This window comes from Spodoptera frugiperda, chromosome 28 (assembly GCF_023101765.2).
Source record: "Spodoptera frugiperda isolate SF20-4 chromosome 28, AGI-APGP_CSIRO_Sfru_2.0, whole genome shotgun sequence".
Taxonomy (NCBI): domain Eukaryota; kingdom Metazoa; phylum Arthropoda; class Insecta; order Lepidoptera; family Noctuidae; genus Spodoptera; species Spodoptera frugiperda.
In genome coordinates, this window is record NC_064239.1 from 5,246,683 (window position 1) to 5,267,870 (window position 21,188).

The 21,188-nt window shown below is 32.8% G+C and overlaps 1 protein-coding gene across 5 annotated transcripts in view; it reads left to right on the forward strand.

Moving 5' to 3' along the window:
- Positions 1 to 21,188, forward strand: part of LOC118264925 ((11Z)-hexadec-11-enoyl-CoA conjugase) — a 49,784-nt gene that overhangs the window by 13,338 nt on the left and 15,258 nt on the right. The window contains exons 1-3 of one of the 5 annotated variants that reach the window (XM_035577590.2): positions 9,272 to 9,429; positions 9,558 to 9,874; positions 11,574 to 11,704. In XM_035577590.2, coding sequence (XP_035433483.2) covers positions 9,559 to 9,874; positions 11,574 to 11,704 — 447 coding nt within the window. In that variant the 5' untranslated portion in view covers positions 9,272 to 9,429; position 9,558. Of the gene's footprint in view, positions 1 to 9,271; positions 9,473 to 9,557; positions 9,875 to 11,573; positions 11,705 to 21,188 lie in introns of those variants that run through there. The other 4 variants (XM_035577593.2, XM_035577592.2, XM_050706050.1 and 1 more) reach the window with 4 other exon arrangements.

The window sequence follows — 21,188 nt, forward strand, 5'->3', positions numbered from 1 at the left end:
ATTGCCTAATGACGAGTAACGAAGGATTTCTTTGTTGGATTTTTATCAATAGATCTCAATTCACCTGTATAACATTACATTTCATGCTATATGAGCCAAGCTTACAACCAATTTCCAGAGAATCTTATAATCTATATATCGAAAAAAATCCGAGGTTGTCGTCCTTGCTAAAACAAGAACAACATAGTATAGCCGCCATGTTGCTAACTAACATAACATAACAACTTTTTTGTCAAACATTTAGGCAAAGTTACACGTGACACTTACTTTTCGCCATTTATGTTATCAATCACATGTAATAAGAATGCGAAACGATAATTATTATAGCTATAATATTCTCTTTTTTTATAATAACTATTGTGAAACATGCTAAATTAACTAAAAATCACGGTTTACTCACCTATTATTAATGGAGAAAAGCTCTACTAGTTTCGAGTCACAGAGGGACTCTTCATCATGAGCAGTGTGCGCAGACGCGGCGCCTAGTTCATATATTATTACTTATCATTAGTTTATACTTACTAATACCTATTTTGGCCAACGTAGATATCAATCCAAAAACCCCTTGTCAGTTAGATAGTCTTTCCAATTTTAGTATATGTACTGCCGAAGCAAGTACAGTTAGATAGTCTTAATAGTCATTATCATTTCTAAAGACCAACGAAGCGAGGAAGTCTAATTAAAGAAGAGGGGGCGAGTCTATTAACATAATATATTACACTTTTATTACAGTTATTTACGTATTATAATGTACAATAACGAACAGCTGTTTTATAACACTTGGATGAACATTGTTATCAATTTGAATAACTATTTTTCCCATGATAAGTACTTCAAATTAGATGTTTCTCATTTGTAGCGTTTTAATTCTAATTTATGTTAATGATGAAGATGATAAATATACATATATTATGAGCTTTTTATTGAAATTATAAGGCTATACAAATGTATAAGTAATTTAAAATTAATTGTTAGCATTCCTACTGCTTTAAAGAATTTTATCATTCTGTCTCCAAAAACTTGCCCATAAAATAGCACACACACTTATACTGAAAGCTTTATTATCTATTTGTATATTTATTTACATATTATCTTATAAGATAAGATATTTCATAAGGATCTTATTTTGAACTTAATTTCTTTAAAACCTGTCAGAAAAATGCTATAAAAGTCTAATATAACTTGACTTCGCATCGTTAGCTAAGCTCTCGTAAAAAACATATCAACTTACAATGACGGATAGTCTTACAATTCCGTCCACCACATGCTACTTTAAGTACAATCGACAAAATTTTATAACGACCTACTTTATTTAAAAATCGTTCCGAAAGCCAAAATTTACTGTACCGTTGGCGCAGTGGCTAGGCAACCAGCTGCCGCGCAACGCGTAGCGGGTTAAATTCCGCACGGAGCAACACTTTGTGTTATCCACAAATTGTTATTTTTGGTCTGGGGGTGGTGTGTATGTTAACTTGTATGTTTGTAAACGCACTCACGAAACAGGAGAAAATCCTAGAGTGAGGCAACGTTGAACTTGACTCATCATGGAATATATTTAAACAAATGTCAACCTAAAAGTATTGAAATGTCTACAGGAAAACAAGCCTAGTACCTAGGTCATAATAGAAATCCGTCGATAGTACTTACATACAACCCACACGTTTTGATACCGTCATCTACTGAATAGATCTGATATATCAAGTTACCAATCCGTACTTATGAATGTGCTGACGTCATCACGGTAAAGCCATTAGGGTCGATTGTTTAGCCTCGTTCAACTGAAGTCCTACTACACTTTTATAAAGGATTGTTTGTAGAGTTTATTTTTTGTACGAAATCCTATTTATTGTATAGTATAGTGGCAAAGAAAGGTCTAATCCTTAAGTTAGTTATAAAAGGCTAAACTCTATTTATATTTTATCTGACCCAATAAATCCAATAAAGGTAACCCTGGCTTGTCACAAACTCACAATATGGCACTTTTACCATAAATAGGAGATTAAAAACGATGGTTTGGACATGTAAAGACGATGGATGAAAGCAGATTTACGAAAGAAGTATACAAGGGCGATATGAATGGAACTGTCGGTAGAGTGCGCCATAGACGGACATATAGCGACCAGATTGGTGATTTATTAAAGCAAGGCCAAATTAAAAGTATCCGAAATAAACGAGCATGCATGAAAAGACAGATGACTGTTCATAAGAGCAAGAAATATGTAAGATAAGTAGCAATTGGCGTTCCATTGTCTCTGCCTAACCCCAGGGGATACAGGCGTGAGGTTATGTATGTATGTAAGAATTTTTAGCATAATAACTAGCAAACCACCAATGATTTTCCATGTTTTCCTGATTTTCTCATATTTTTTCCTGAATTTTCTTTGCTATAAATCTCACGGAGCCCGAGACCTTCCCAACGAATGCAAAACTGTGGAATTCGGTTCGTGCATTCTGGAGTTATAGCGTCAGGAAGAAAAACCCGACTTATTTTTATATTATAGATAATACAAAATTGTTGACATTTTAATATGTAAACCTCTAGGAACATATCTTTCGAGGAATAAAGGGCTGATAAGAAATGTATATTCAAATATGGGAAGTCTTCTCTTTGACGTGAAATATTTTTTTACCCGAACTTTTGTGTACCAGCTTAATATTGAAGTAATAATAATTATTGTTATATTATCTTTTATAAGTAGGTACAAAAATACTCTAATATCAAATTACTGAGAATGTCTGAAACTGAAGTGAACTAGAACATAATATTTTTCTAGGTATAGTAATCATGGTTACTTCGAGGAAAACTTAAGCTTGGAGTCAGGTTAGGTAACTTATAACTTAAGTAGATTAGGTTTTATGAGAAGAGAAAAAGAAAATAACAACAATAAAAATATGTTATCAGAACAGAGTGATAACTTCGTGTAAAATCTGTTTCAGTTTTATTTTACTTAGAAAAAAAAAGTATACAAAACTACACATATATCACGAGGTTATACAATTTATGTTTTTGAATTAAGATAAATCTTAATCATAACTATAACTAATCTTCTATAATACAAAAATGCATCGCTAAATATATATCGCTATGCGCAAATTTCTCATTTATGTCACGGAATGCTGCTCATGAATATGAGCCTCTAGAATTGCTTGAAACTATTCGAGTTCCTCGTCAAACAGTTACATCATAGTAATTAATTTAGTATGTCTCACGAAAGTTATAATAAGAACGGATTTTATCAAATAGGTAATAAGGCATTATTTTGATTGCATAGTATTGTAACTTTAATCATAATATCGTTACAATAAACCGCTGTTATAAATTCTAGTACGCTTGATAGATAAGCTCAGATATCAAATGTTGGCATATGATATCTCTGAGAGACTATTTCCTTGTTATTTATACCATTTATTGATATACAAAACTGAATAATTAAAAAACTGGTTATTTAAAATCTCATCGGTTACTCAAAGAACATCAAAATTTAATAATTTTAATATAACATTGTCTCTAAAAGCTTTAAACAGAGAGGAGTGGAAGGAGGGTAGGGAGGCCTTTTCCAGGCAGCGGGACGACCATGACTAAAAAAAAAGTCGACGTCACGTCGTAAGTCCCGTAAGTACTTACGTGTCACGTAAGTAATAAATATGTTACCTATTACAACTGAATTGATTCCTTCTTTTATAAAAAATAGAGCCATCAGGAATCTAGAGGAATTTTCGAACAAATCGCGTGGAATGCAAGGGCATATTGAATAAGCCTTTTTCAACCACTTGACTTTGACCTTCTCAGGTGTCTGTAATTCAGTAATAAGGAACTGACAAAAGGCAAGAAACGGGTTGTTATACTAAACAACCGGGTGTAACGCTTCGCCGGACGGTCGGAGCTCAACGGTCATAGTCGAATGGTAACCTTGACGAAACATCAAAGATTGCAATAAGTAAACATTACCTATCATAAACATTTACATGACCTTCTTACATCACTCCTAAAGATGATGGAATTAGGTAATACTAAAACTTGTCTACATGAAAAATTATTACTCTTTTCAGATAAAAAGAATGTGTTTAACTTATGAAGTTATTGTACCTATAAATTTTAAACATCTTTTGGGTTTGTTTACAACTAAGATATGATAAGAATCACGATATTAAAAACAACTTTCCATTGGACGTATTCATGTAGTCGTGTTTGAGTTTTTTTAATAGCTAATTGTGTATTCCATCAATGGAAAAACATGTCAACATTGCTCGTAAATTAGATATTGGTTCAGTCTGACAGCAATAGTCCATTTATGTTTTTATTTTATTACAGTTTGTAGAGGAAAATTCTATATGAATAGAACTACCTAGGTATAACACAATGACGTCACAATTTACTACAAATGCATGAATCATGTACATGTACAACTCCAGTGGTGTCGAGATGGGCGTCACTTACCTAAACGTGCGCTCTGAAGTGTCTCAAGTCTTTAAATACATTTTCTGGGAAATTGTTCTAAAGTAATGTTTATACTAAGTACTAGTAAAATGTTATTGGGTTTTAAAGGACGTAATTATTAAAAGATTTTTCTTCATAAAGTTATGAAACAGGTTTCGGAAAAGTGCTTATATCGAGGAAAATTCTAGAAAGTCTATTAACTATAACAGTAATAACTTATAAGGACACTGAATACAATAACCTTGGTTTGTGTATTAAGGTCAGAGAAAACCCTATTTTAAACCTTGGCTCCTGTACCTTGAACAAAATCAATTTCTAATTTGAACCACGTACTAATTGTAGCTACATGTTAGATAGAAAATTGGAATCACGTAGTAATTGTAGCTACATGTTAGAAAATTCTGAGCTCGTCAATGTTTTACATTATTCCTAACTTGGAATTTCAGTAATTTTATCTACTAATTACACAATGTATTTAGTTATACGAGTATAAAGCCATTTTCCAATGACTTTTCTTCACTATTTAGGTACTATTCTTCTGCTTTAGCACTTATCTCCTATCTGCACGGTTGGCGCGGTTGCTGGGCAAACGTCTGCCATGCAACGTGTAGTGGGTTAGATTTCCGTACGGAACAACTCTTTGTGTGATTAATAAATTGTTGTATGTTTGTAAACGCACCCACGACATATCGGAAAATTCTAGTGTGAGGCAACGATTATTTAGTCCTCCACTCGCTCTTTGTAGCCAGTTTAAACCAGTAGCATCATCTTTAAATCATCCCGTCTAAAATATGTTAGTACATATATTGTGCAATACTATCTTGTAGACTCAAAGGAACACTTTACATCTTTCGTATATCGAAAACCTCAGACAAATCATAGTACAGAAAACATTTATTAAAAAAAAAACCATCTTCTATTCACTTTCGTAAATGTCTAGCAATTTTAGTTTGTTATGACTATGGCGACTTTAAATGTGTGCATACAGTCATGATATGTATGTATGTATGAGTCTCGTTGATTTTCGCGTACGTACTCGTACATCTAGCTGTTCGAAAATAGATTTCATTACTTCAGCAACGTTTTGCATATTTATCGTTTTAATTGACTCGGTTATTGAATGAGGTCAGTATTTTAATTAGCTTTTTGGCGAGTAGTGGTGCAAATGCGCTTGTTGATTTTGGTGTGTTGGATTTGATCTCGGAATCGAGTAAAGTATTGTTAAAAGTTTTAAGGCAGTACAAGTCCTGTTTTTTTTTATTTATTAGCAAATAATAAGCATTTGTCAATGTTCCAACTGACCGACTTAAAGGTGTTTTTCAACCAGGGATGTACTATATAGCTATGCTACGAAGATGCGCAACTCGATTATGCGATGTATCGATAACAGGGAAGCTATCTACAGCACACCTCCATAGCACACATCTTTCCATACAAAAACGTAGCTTAACTGAGTCCGTTTCCACCAGTGCTATGCTATGTGTACCAATGAATATGATGGCTAGAAACCAAACGCATCCACAGCTACATATCATAGCACATCTCTGGTGGAAAAGCACCCAAGAAGTCATTGGGCTGAGACCTATGTTTAGCAGTGGACATGCAACGAAGCAAAGAGTATGGTCTTGACATTTCGATGAATATATAAGACTCTGTTGCTTAGTCCACTTGGTCATTCCACTCCAAAACCAATGAATAACTCGTGTGTAATACTGTAATAGTAAACTGATAAAATTAACAACTGTTATCGTTATTCCACTTACCGAGAAGGCGAGATAAAGTTGAAACAGTATGTTTTAATTTTTAATGCATTTTTTTCCTGGTGAAACGATACTGTTTCAGGCAAATGTTGTATATTAGTATTTTAAAGTGTAGTACATTGTGCTAAACTGGCACATATCTGATATGTGCCAGTTTAGCACAATTTTTTAAATCTCATTTATAATTAATAGTTTAGTGGTGGTCAAGCGCATGTGACCACCATTGTACATCTACCTATGCAGTGAAAAAATATAAACACTTTATAAATAAACAGATTGTACAGACATATGGAGTGGGTGTGTCAGAATGGTAACACCTAACTTAACTGTAATCGTGTTATTCACATTAACACTAAAAAATTGTTTGATTGTAATATACAATTTACGCAAATCATGATTATGCAAAATTGCCAAGTAAAAAATATCAATACGGAAAATTGGAGTAATAATAAATAATAATTCAATTATATACCCCACTACCTAAATATGTTATGAGCAAACTAATGTTGCTTTATTTGTGAAAATTATTAGACAAGTGAATAAAATTATTGTGTTCTGAATTTGAAGTCTGATACAAATTCAATTTGTGTGTTTATGATATGTATTTATTTAATCATATGGCTACGTTTTAATGACATAATGTTCTAATTTATTTATCATCCAATTACTTTATTTGTCCACTGGTTACAAATTGAATTGCTACTCAATAAGCGTTTTCATCCATAATATAAAAATGAATCGCTCAATGTGTTGTTAAGCGCAAATCTCAAAAACAGCTGAACCAATTTCGATAGTACTGTTAGATGAAGGTTCTTATAAAAGAAAAAATATTTCCAAGGCGAAGTAATTTTCGCGGAGTCCGCCTAAATTAATTCAATTTTTTTTCCGAAAAAAAGCTGTTAAATAGGACCCAGAAAGATAAATGTTGAATTGGTGTTATCATTTCATATGTGCTAAAGGTCTCCACACCCATAAATAGTTTACTTATGACATTTTGTTTTAAAAATATAAACACGTGTATTACAATAAATATAGATAAATTCATTATATTATTAAGTACTTATGAGAATTCACTTGTGAACTTCAAAAGTCTACTGAAACAATCTATTTAGCTTTCAAAATTCAAAACTAATTGCTATTCAGAAGTGATATTTAAAATCAGCTGAAGAGTTTAATATTCTAATTATTATTGTAGAAATGAGTTAAAAACTATTGTAAGAGTAGAAACTCAAGCTATTTATTACTGTGTACGCATTGTTTATTATTGCTTTGTGACTTTGAATTAATTAATGTCATCGCTCGCTTTTGAGAAATCTCGTTAATAAATTATACATATCAAAGTTACGCAGTGTATGTAATTTAACTTTAAATATACTTATTTGTTTCATACACCCACGTATGACTTGCGTTTTATCATCTTGTGAGTGAGGTTCCTGGAAGCCCAATTACCCCCCTCCCTAAGCTCACCAATCCCCAAATTCCCAACAATCCTGAAATACATGAACTCCGAAAGCCCGCAACTCAATTGTAATACCTCTGGTGTTTCGAGTGTCAATTAAACCATATACTTAGGTACTTTTAAAATGTCAACAAATAAATAATTATATTAGTACCTATAGTAATAGTCTGTTAGCCTATCTGTCAGTAAAGCTAGGTGCTCGTTCCAAAGTGTAGCTTAAAACCATAGCTGTAAACTATATAGATACTAACATTGTATTATTTTACATTATTTAATGCTTTTAAATACCCGTAAATATAAGTCATGTAAGAGTAAGGAGTAACAATAGCCACGTTATGGAGTTGGCCAAAGAACAATTGTAATTGTACATAATTAAAATGCGTTACTTTACGACCTATTCACTGTAGCATTGCATGACGAGATTATACGAGTAACTGTACCTACATCCAGATTGCAGATGGTCGCCTTAACTCTACTTACATACTTAGATAAGATAAACATAATTGCTAATGTTTGATAGTGTAAACCAATGTATTAATTTTAGAGACCTTATTTTAGGCTGAATGCCTATATCACTTTTGTTAATTAACTAGGTGTTGGCCGCTACTTCGTTCGCGTAGAATTACGACTTCCAACACAATTTTAAAATAAAAATAAAAAAATATATTTTTTAAATAAAAATATATCAAAATCAGTCCAGCTATTTCAGAGATAAGCCAGAACAATAAGACAGACAGACAAACATTTTTTTTAATATTTTGGCAAAATGTGGTTATTTCAGTGTATTTTTAATAGGCATAAGGCACATAGATACTCCAATTTTAGTTATTATAGAAGAAGACAGAATAAGAAGAGAAGAAGGTGTAGATACCTATAAAAATCTCGTCATGTGTCTTCATCACTGCACTTTGAAATGCACCTGTATATGTTGCTGACTTTTTGATATTTAATCCATTGCACAAATGGCAAGGTAAATACTTGTCAATATATGAATACCTGTGTTTAATTGTGGCCAACATTCGTATAATGTGGCTCAGACAAACTGAAAACTTGTCAAGCAAAAATGTGCTCTTAGTCAGATAGTAATTAAAATAGTTTTAGCCCAAAAGTTAGTTCAGTAATCGGTTGGATATGTCGTTAAACCTACGTCTCGTTCATAGCAGAAACTTTTCTTTAAATTAAATCCATTTGCGGTTCATACTAGGTATATTTGATTAGGTCCATGTAATCATTCTCTCTATTATATACAATCTTGACTTAAGACTTCAGTATTAGAACTAGCAGCCTTGAGCCTTGAGCAGTATCGAGGCTCTAATTAATTTTGGTACAGAAACCGTACGATAAACAGGCGAAAGTAATCATGGACATGAAGACATTATTAAATGATAAGGACACCTACTTAAATTTTATAAATAAATAATCAACTATAACTTATCAGAAGTGATGACTGTTACAGATATTATTACAACCGAACACCTGCCAGACAATCTTTGATTACATTCCTGTTGAGTCATAAAAAGTGACCAATATTTATGATTCAACTGGATACGTTTAAAGTATGAGCGCACACATTACGTCAACGTCAACAAAAGTCTCGGCGAACACCTGTGTTTACCAATACCGAACGATAACGAAGATACACAGGCCTTTTTATCCAAAAACTCTTAAATGCTTGATAAGGATGTATAATGTACAAATACTTTGCGATTCAAATAAACGACCATCCGCCGTTTGAGAGGCAAGACGGTATTATCACCCCTAAGCTTTTCTGGGTAATTTAGCGCTACATTTTTTATTGCTAAATGTGATTCAGACGTACGTGGTAGACACTCTCACGAACGTATACCTAAGGAAATTAACGTGTATAATGTTAGACTAAAAGCCTTATTTTTTGTTACAGAATGGCTCCAGCGCAAAAACACGTCCAAATGTGTGGCGAAATTCAATCAGGACTGAAAATCAGTCCTCTCACATACGATGCTGACAAATTAAACGAAGCTCCACAGTACGAAAATAATAATACAGTGTTGAGAAACAGTGCTAATGATAAAGTGAACAGTGAGGCAGACTTTGACATTACTAAATATGAAGCTATAGATTTTAAGGCAAAACTTAGATGGCCGGACCTAACCGTGCAAGTACTTTTGCATTTAGTATCAATTTACGGATTGTACCTGACGATTAGTAACCAAGTGAAGTTATTAACTTTATTGTTTGGTAAGTACATCATGAATATAATGCCTGTATTTAATTGTAATGGTTGTTTACTTTTGGTGCGGTGGCTGGGCAACTAGCTGCCGCGTGTAGCGGATACGATGCCCGCACGGAGCAACTCTTTGTGTGAAACACAAATTGTTGCTTCGGGTCTGGGTGTCAATTGTATGTTTGTAAACGCACCCACGTCACAGAAGAAAATCCAAGTGTGGGGCAAAGTTTTTTTTAGAAAACATGTGGTTTGTGAAGATGAGAAAAACTACCGGAATGGATCTGAATTAAAATTTGTCACGTATTATATTAGAAAAGCTCGAAAATTCACGGTTTCTTAGGAGAATAACCATCCCGGACGAAATTGCAGCAGTGGCATGCTAAAGTTTGTTAGTTAGTTAGCAACTTTGTTACTGAGTTAAATTATAATCTAAAATAAGTCATGTGTACATAATTTTCAAGTCGTTCTATTAATCAGAAAATCTTTGAACTACAAAAAAATATACGCAACAATAAATAATCTGAAAAGTTTAACGTATTCTTTACTTAAAATACTGGAATTAAGGAATTTCTTGTCATAAAACGTTCTTCTAAGTTGGTGAAAGCTTTGGATCTTATAATTTGTCTGAAAGGTTTTTAACAAAGTAAAACGAAATTAAAGAGGTTTCAAGGAAATAGGTCTACTTTTAGGGTCATTTTCACCAATGAACCTAACTTTACCGCTATAAACGGAAACTAGTTTATACTTTATTCTAAATGCCCATGTAATCGGGCTTTTAACTTAAGTTTAACCATAACAAATGAAATAATACCTACAGTTCATAATATTTTTTTCATTTTATAGTGTACTTATTAAATCTATAACTTTACTGCATATTTCATTGTATGTATATTTTTTTATTTATCTTGGTATTACCTTTTTCGTATCCAATTTATCTATTATGAGCTTTATTACGCTAAACACAGTTACTTGGAACTAAGTTTTATAGCGATTGGTGAAATTGGCTCTTTTCCAGGAATATCTTCGATTTATGCTGATGAAATAAGTCGACGAGAAGATTAATTTATAATATAAAATAAATACCATCAAATGGATCCTATTGATCTGGTCTTAGCAAAAGTAATTAGGCCTCGTTAACAAAGTAAACTGAATTTAGTACCTTTAGTACGAGTTTACCTTTACCTTTAAAGTGATCGAAACGAGAGCTCATTTGGAGCTCTGATTGGTTGGTTTATTCGAGCCCGCCATTTAAGAGAAACACGCACTCGTTTCGATTACTTTAAACGTAAAGCAAACTCATACTAATGGTAATGTAATTTAAATTTGAACAAAATCCTGATATTTTTTGATTACCACAAGTTCAAAATTTTGAAAAGAATCTGACCTAATTTTCCATAATCTGCCCTAATTTCCATTATCTGCCCAATGTCAATCGGTCAAGAAACTATTATTAGAACTTATGACGGGATATTTACCATGTTTATTGAATTTGGTGAGTTTCCGATATTTCGGCACTGTTGCAAGCGCCATGATCACGGATTAACTGTAAATATCCCGTCATAAGTTCTAATAATAGTGTTAGTGACCATGTCAGTTTAAAAACTTAGGTCAAGAAACTGTTCTCAACAATTTTCAATTTTATTCACAATGACATAAAGTCCAATCTTAAACGTAATATTTACTTTAATAGTACATGTAATGTTGTTTCAGCATTAGGCACTATATACACGTCTGGGTTTGGAATCACCGCGGGCGTACATAGGCTGTGGTCACACCGAGCGTACAGGGCTCGATTACCACTGCGGATAATACTGGCGTTGCTGTTTACTGTTACCGGACAGGTGAGAACTTCAATTCTTATTTACTTTAACTAGTATTTATTTATAATGTTATTTATCAATTATTTATTGGGAGTGAGAGGCTACTCGTATTTTCAACACTGTGTATATTTCTTTATTTACACACTTCTTAAGAACACAATTATGCCGTTACATAGGTACTTGGTATCATCCGAAAAAAATAGGGAATCTTTTTCGTGCCACATAAGGTAGTTTCTACATAAAATAACTGCAGTTTTGTCAATTACTTTGTATCATCAGAACATAAAATAAAGAAACTCTATCAAGCTACGTAGTGTAGTTTCTTTATAAACTAACAAGTCTCTCATTCAAAATTGTTAATTATTCATTTCTGTAAATACACAAAACTAATTAAACTCAATTAGAAGTTTTGAATAGGATCACAAAGGCATTGTTAAGAAGTAATATAATAAGTAACTTCTGTAGTCCAGTAAACAAAAGAGACTGATAGAAGAAAGTGGGTAATAAACAAATTATTAACACACTAAACTTTAATTTTACATAATAAATACATTAAACCGATCACACTGTTAGGTTCTCTTAAAAATGTATAATGGATTCCAGGGCTATATATTTACTATAAAAGTTCTAGTTTCTAATCAGATTTATATGAAAAAGAAACATCGAAAATAAGGTTTATAGAATGTACATATTGCAATTAAATGTATATTATTATCTTCCTACAAACACAGCTGTGTGTACTTTATTTATTACTTAAATAGTACACACAAACGTCGTAGCATTTTTATAAACGTAATTAATAACTCACAGATGACAGTACAATAGCATTTTATTTTGCAAAAACGTGACCATACTAGTATCAACTTAAAATACGGAATGATTACAATTATTATTATTAATTTTTTTCTTTCGAATATATATTAAAATACGGGACTAGGGAAGTATTTTTTCGACTGTCGCTGGAAAATTAAGTTCTTGGTTCTCGATTTCTAGGTCGGGCAAAGTTTTAATAGTCTTAATCGTTTTTCATAGACATTTGTTGTGGAGTCTCTTTGTGCCTAGGCTTACTAGGCTTAAGCCATTCTGTCTCCTGCATTAAATTCACCGAGGGAAGTGGAAACTATCGTTTTCTTTTCTTCTCCTCTAATAATATCTTCTGATCTATGTATGGGAGGTTGTGGCGGGCTTGTCCCAATAAAAATATATATATATATATGTATTTGCTGTATAGAAAATATACACAATAAAGTTATGTTGACATTAAATCTTCCCTGGACTTTTACAAATAATTCAAGATCAAAATTTGCCAAATCGGTCCAGCCGTTCTCGAGTTTTAGCTAGACTAACGAACAGCAATTGATTGATTGATTATTAAAGTAAAATAAATTATGGAACACATTCGTTGAATAAAATAACGGTTATCCCCACTATAATCAATGTTAAACTTGTGTGTGAATAGAGGGAAACTTATATAATTCTTGGAAATCTACGTACCTGAGCTGAGATTATTTAAGCATAAGTACAAAGTAAACTTTCATTCAAATCAGATAAATGGATTTTGTTCCCAATTTTTTCCAATGCTGACCTATTATTCTTTGACATTGACATATATTTTTAAGAAAAAACAGAACGTGAATTTTATTTTATGCCATATAGGGCCAGAACAGAACTGGGGCCTACTCTAATTCAACGAAAAACGGAGTTTCGTCCGAAAGTTCGCAGATTTCGTACTACAATTATATTTATTGCGAACTTTCGTGAACAAAAATGAACGAATGAAATGAAGATAAATAAATAGCATTTGATATGAAATTAAAAATAAAACGTTATTTTGAGTAATTTTATTAGTAAATCAATAAAACCTACGGCCGAAGATTAAACGAAAATTAGCATTCGAGAACCGGAGTAACCCTACTGAACTGGTATTATATAATATACAATGTTGTTGATATTTATGATGCCATAATAAATGTCTAAATAAGACAGTTTATGCAAGAAAAATGTTAATAATGTGATATTTAGTATCTTGTTTTAGCATAATCATATAGGTAATTATTCGTGGTCAAAGAGGTAGCTAACTAACATGAGAATTCCATTTGCCGATCCAGTATTAAAGATAAAATTAAAATAATTCTAGGTATACATATGAACTACAAAACAGTAATAAGAGTAAGGAAATTAATCCATTTTACAATGAATGTATACAACAAAAAAAATAAATAAAGTGAAAAAAACATATTTACTTAATAGATAGTACTTTAATCTTTCTTATACACGTAGAAAATATACTTACTTATAACAATATCACGCTTGTCGCTAAAGATTTAATCTAGGAAGTCCTATTCATTTGTTTATTCGATGATATTTTTTATTCAAAGTCAAAGTTAAATAATTTATTCCAATTAAACCATATATTCTTAGGTACTTTTGAAACGTCAACAAAGAAAAATATCCGCATATTAAGTTAGAAAATATGAATACAATACAAGAACAATAAAAATATTAAGTAAAATGTTATAATTTCTAACTAGTTCAGCTTTGCTCCGTGTTTCTTTTTCTTTTTCCTCTTTCAAGATATTTTCCTAAAGTTATAACTTGTTTAAGACATAATTATCTACTTTACTTTCCAACTCTTGTTTAGAGATCAGCAGAAAACTTGACTTCAATTTTGACCTGTATTTATTTGCTCTTTAATATTAAATAAGTCGTGGCTAGTCTAGTTAGACAGACTGGCCACCGTGATTGGAATCGGTTAGGAGATTTATTGTTATTTAACACTTTAGATCATGGACACGAATTATATTTTTTACAAATTATATTTTATGTAACTAATCGCAAATATGTATGACTGTTCTTTACATACAAAATTGAGGAATATGAATCAGCTTTTATTTTAAAAAACTCACTTAACCATCAACTGCAATTCCTGTAAGTCATTGTCAGCAGTAGTGTCTAACTAACTAAACAAAAGTAAGACTGCCTGCTCATGAGGAAGAATCCCTCTATGACTCGAAACTAGTACAGCTTTTCGTAGTAAACCGTGAAGTTTAGTTTATTTAATCTGTCTCGCGATGGTTATTTCAAAATACAAAATTTCACACGATTGTCAAAGAATAATGAGATTTTTGATTTCTATAAAATTGAGTCTGGATTTTTCCCTTACGTTTAGCAATCAACTCACACTCATTCATACATGAGACTCATAACAATTCTGGTGAAACGTAGGTGTCATATTTATTTATGTTCATATGTTGGTAGTTATATAGTGTTTCAGAGAATTAAGTACGTGCTAGAACTGAAACGAAATACAATAAAAATAAACGGTTAATCCGAAAAAGTGTTCGTGGAAGTGTTGGAGTAATCTTTTTAATTCATTTTTATGCGTCATTTATGTTTAACACGCTAGCCTAGACGGAGAATGCCCCTTCCCTCACCCGTCTGCTATCGGACTACTCGTAAATTTAATTCCCCTCGGCCACCTTCAACTGTTAGTGTTTTTTTTTTAATCATAAAGGTGAAGGTCACTGCCACCGTGTTCGCTAAAATGTTTTAGGTCAGGCGAATGAGTGATTTACTCACTTTCCTACGTATTATGCCCTATATTTATAGGACTTATAGGGCCTATAACCATCCGTTTTGATGCCAGTAATGGCGTATTATTAAACCATGTTTTCGTTGAAAATGTTTTTTGATAATTGTTGTATGTATAATCAACTCTAAAAGTGTTTTTTCAGTCTCATGTGTGCGGTTTTCGAAACTAATACTAAAATAAATATAATTTGCATAACTAAAATAAATGTAATGCGGGCGCTATGCAAAGATATTTTATCGTAAATGAATATGATTTAATTTAGATATGAAGCTAAAAATACATAGTTTTATGATTTCGACATAGTTTATTGAGAGTCGGTTAAAACGTCTATTTACCGTGATTTAATACTTTATTAGATGCTAAAACCAAGGATCAATGAATAATAATAGTAATTTATAATAGTATATTGGTCCATAGCAAATTAAAAACAATGGATTATAGATATAATTTATGATAGTATAAATATTGGTGCGTAGGAAACTAAACACAATGGATTATAGAAAATCCAACTAGACTAGACTATAAATTAAATTTTGATATCACCAAATAATAATAACTGTTAAAGTAATGAGTTTTATTAAATTGATGTAACTTGGATTTCGTAGTGTCTGATGTAATAAAATATAGGCCATATACCTAAAGTTATAAAGAACTAAGTATATTAATGAAAGCAATAAAATTACACAACGGATGACAAAATACGAATCAAAGACAACAGAACATAGATAATAAACATTAACATAGGCAACAATTATTTTTTGTTGCTAGGATGTGTAGCGGCAACTGGCTGCCTTGCCACGGGTAGCGGGTTCGATTCCCGCAAGGATCAACTCTTTGTGTGATCCACAAATTGTTGTTCCGGGTCTGGGTGTCATGTGAACTTGTATGTTTGTAAACGCACCCACGACACAGGAAAAAATCCTAATGTGGGGCAACGCATTTAAAAAACAAAAAAAAAATTACTAGCACCAATAACACTTACATGGCGTACTTAATTTCGGTCTCTTGACCATCACTCTTAACCACTAAACGAATGGTACAGGCAAAAGTTAAACAGTATGTTCTTAATTAAACTTGAATCTTGGAACCGAATCTTTTGTCATAGTTGTGTCGTCTGATTAATTCGTAGCCAGATCCCAGCGCTCAACGGAAACACAAATAAATGTCTGCCAGACAATCATCTACAGGCTGTTCTTGCTTCCAAGAGTCTTCAATTTATTATTCTAAACAAAGAACTAAGTTTAAATGTCTTAATTAAGATCAAACTAGGTCTGGTTTTGTTCGTTAGAGTTAAGTATTATACATAGTAACACACTCATGCCAGTTAGAGTCAATTAAGAAAATATTTAAGATTAACATACAAATTAATATTTCTTGTATTTATTACACTTTATCAAATTAACAATGACCTCATTCTCGTTTTTCCTATTTCCGGCTATTCTCATCCTCATCATTTTATTTAAATTCTTGGTTTATTTAAGCAAATAATAATTCACAATTGATTTGTTGATGATTCACAAAATGCTATGTTGACTGAAGAAGTTGTTGCTTTAATGGTATTAACGATATCTAAAAACTTAGGTAGCCAGTAATGAGGTCGATGTAAGGCATTACGGTTAATTATACACAATTTCTTTAAATTTAAATAAAATAGGAGGTAAGACTAAACATTTTGGCTCTGCGATTTTTTTGTTTCGGACAATATGTCTTAAAATCTACTTATTACAACAAAATAAAATTACTATATTACAACCTTTTTTTAATTCATCATCAGTTTTAATAAAAATGACAATGAGCTCAATCTTACATGTTACAACCTGTATAAGCTACCTAAACATACTTGTAGCACAAACCAGACAAGTTAAGCAAACTACTTCTCTATTAAATTCTGCGGCTGCGGCTTAAGAGTCTAACGAATCTAGTCACTAGTTAATGAATATTATATCCTGTCTGTGCATTGTATTCACTATTATTATATTAATTATAAAATATGCGAAACTGGACCTTAAAGCTTATACAATAGAATATAATGTTCAAATCAGAAAGTTGTCATCGGACTTAGTTAAGAGGATTTATATAGAGGAGCTTTGTTTTGCTGCTCTATAGCTTTACTTGTTGTAAGAAACATGGAACTGATTAAATGAAATTTAAAAATAGAACTGCTATTATGGGTGGTGTATGCAGAATTTGGGCATTTGGAGACTAAAAGAATAACATTGTTTTATATTATCTATAAATACTTATATACTAGTCAAAACAAAATAAGGGCCACTTGATTATTTTGAAGTCTCACTCAATTTTATAATTTTAAAGCGATCCTAAGTGGCTAATTCTTTTTTGTGGTGTTCACTAAAGTGTTAACAAACACTAATGCGACAATACCACTTGCATCTTTTTTTTTAAGTGGGTAGAATGTGTTAGTTTTGTTTAACCACTTGAATTTACCCTATTTTAAGATTTTATTTTTTAACTTTTGAGTCAGTTCAACTTTGGATTGCTTCGTGATTAGACAAACTTTGCTAAGTTTAAGCGTGAATTAACATTTTGAGAGAACAATGCCGAGGATTCGAAGACATATGGACCTGCAGACCACAACTAGAGCCATCACATTGATTCAGGAGGGCCATTCTCAGCGTGCTGTAGCTCTGCAGCTAGGTTTTTCACGACGTACGATCCAGAATGCTTGGAATCGATTTCAAGAGACTGGGAGTGTCACCAGGAGACGAGGATCAGGCAGGATTCGAGCAACCACATCACAGGAAGATCGTTATATACGCCTGACTGCCCGCAGAGAGTGATTCGTTACCGCTCGCTCCTTACAAAACCGCTTGCGGCAGGCGACGGGTACCCGCGTTTGTGACCAAACCATCAGAAATCGGTTACATGAAGATCAACAATTCTCTAGGAGGCGCGTAGTACGCATTCCATTGACAAGTGCGCATCGTGCAAACCGATTATCATTCGCAAGGCAGTACCAGCAATGGGACATGAGTGATTGGAGCCCGGTATTATTCACAGACGAGTCCAAAGTGATTTTTTTCAGTGATGATCGTCGTATTAGGGTTTGGAGACGAGAAGGTGAGCGATTTTCAGATGCTTGCATCCATGAAAGTGACAGATTTGGGGGTCCTAATGTAATGGTGTGGGGGAATTTCACTTTCTGGTAGAACAGAGCTTGTAATTCTCAATGAAGGCACAGTAACGGATCAGCGATACATTGAGCAGGTCATAAGACCCTATGTGGTGCCATTCGCACAAAGAATTGGTGCGGAATTCAAATTAATGCACGATAATGCCCACGCTCATACAGCTAGAGCCACCAGGGAAGCTCTAGACGATGTTGCTGGTATACAGGTGTTACCGTGGCCCGCCAACAGTCCGGACTTTAACCCAATTGAGCACATGTGGGACTTGTTGAAAAGAAGCGTTCGGAACACAAATCAGCCTGTGCACAACGAAGCACAACTCATTAATGTGCTCAAAACCAGCTGGGAACAAATTCCAGAAGAAACGGTGCGACACCTGGTTGAGAGTATGCCATCCAGACTTCAAGAATGTGTTCAGAAGATTTGCCGGGAGGCCATACACGATATTGATAAAAGTATTGAAAAAACTAGAAAAAAAAACTTACATTTTTAAGAAAACCCTTTTTTGTCATGCATAATTTTAAGAAAAAATCATTATTTTATTAAAAAATTAACATTGACGTTTGTTTTTTATTCCAAACATTAATTTTAAGTTAATTACATTAAAAATTAATCAATTAATTAAATTCAATAATTTTCCCACCCCCAAACTTAATAACTTAATAAGAATACTAAAAAAACATGGTGGCCCTTATTTTGTTTTGACTAGTATATAATAAAATCGTAGGGAAATCAAAACTACACTTAAATTGACGCGTGTGACTACGCGTGATATATAGTAGACATCCAAGCCAAATATGTATACTCAAAAAGTACCGCATGAATTTACTTCAAATTTTGCATAAATTTCACTAACAGGTCGGGTCTGCCTATTATCATGCTTATCACTCACGGGAGAGGAGTTGTGACCGCAGGAAAACTATCCAAAGTTACAATTCCGTGGAAAAATATTTTTCTAATCTATTCCCAGTATCAATAACCCAAGAAAATAAATCACATTTGCTAAATTTTTACATGCTGTAAGAGATAGAAAATACTCGAAGAAGTAATAAATGAAAGATACGTGTAGATTTTGTACAATTCATAGAAATGAGATTATTTTTAGCAGTAGAACATTTTCTGTGCTAGTGGCATTTCGATGATATTTTTAGACATCGATAAAATTATTTGCAAGTGATATCTTTGAAAGATTTACGTTTAGTAGAGTAAAGGCAACATTTCATTAAATATTGTATCATGTTGTAAAATATATGTTTAATACACAACATTTCTCTGTATTTCGCCCAACTTTAACCAAATTGTTTTGGTAAAGACTGTAAACAGATTTTAATAGTAATATCAAAATAACTTTAATATTACCTACTACGATATTTTGTTGATTAGACTACACATTTCAGATAAAACCGAGTAAGCGTGGTATTTCGACAAATCCGACATATTTCACACTCTTTCCTAGACACATGCTGAACATAAATAAATCCTAAGCCTGTAAATCCTTCCCACATATTTAGGTTACAGTATGGAAATACTTCCATATTTCCTTTTATTTTTGTTAAATGAAACGTTGCCCGACACTAGGATTTTCTCCTGTGTCCTAGGTGCGTTTACAAGCATTCAAGTTCACATACACATGACACCCAGACCCGAAACAACAATTTGTGCATCACATAAAGAGTTGTTCTGTGCTGGAATCGAACCCACTACACGTTGTACGGCAGCCGGTTGCCCAGCCACCGCACCAGTCATTACTTATTATTTTCTCGTTATGACTTATGTTGTTACAAATAATAGAACATCGAGCTATCTCAAAACTGTAAATAGACAAGCAACTGTATTACATCGTATTACGATTGAAAATCAATTAAACTAAACTTTGACAGAATAGAGCTTGCCATCTGCAGATAAGTACTTGATATTCAATAGAGTCCATTCCAGAATCCCTGAGTCAATATCCATTGAGAAACTTAGAATAGATTGTACCTACTAGCTGTTGCCCGCGACTTCGTCCGCGTACAATAATGACTAATACCTAACTTTCATTATTTTTCTAAAATAAAATAGTCTACTCCTTAGTACAACAGCTACCTGCTAATAAAAGCCTCGTCGAAATCGGTCCACCCATTTTAGAGATTAGCCAAAACAAACAGACAGACAAACAAACATTTTAAAAACGAGTATTGTTTTCGTGTGAATCCTATGTATATCTATATGCATTTATAAGAGTAGTAATAAAGGGTTATTTCGATATTACAACCAGACACTCCAATTTTATTTATAAGTGTAGGTGAAGGTATGAATATGTTCTATATTGTAATTAATTTACATCGATGTTCATAATTACCTGTTCCCATTGAAACAACTGGAAACATTGTTGAGCAAGTTATGTGAATTAGTACTTGAGGGCAATGTACGGAGTTTATGTTCTATAGAGATTTGTACGAAATTGCTTGGCAATAAAACTGTGTCTACATTACTTTTAGTAAGAGGGGCACCTTGTGTCATACCTAAAACAAATTAGGTACATATCGCTTTGAACGTGCCCCTTACAATTGAGTTTCAAGAAATCTTCTTTGAACTAATATTAAACTTAAGACAGTTCAAACAAACCATGACTTTAATGTACCTATTTAAAAATACATTTTATTTTCATACCGAAAGAGAAAATACACAAGAATTTTTCCTTCATAAGTTACGTAAGCATTCATACATGCCACCGTCTCTTAGCACGAGCTACAAAGCGCAACTTCAAGAGACTACGATCCATTCA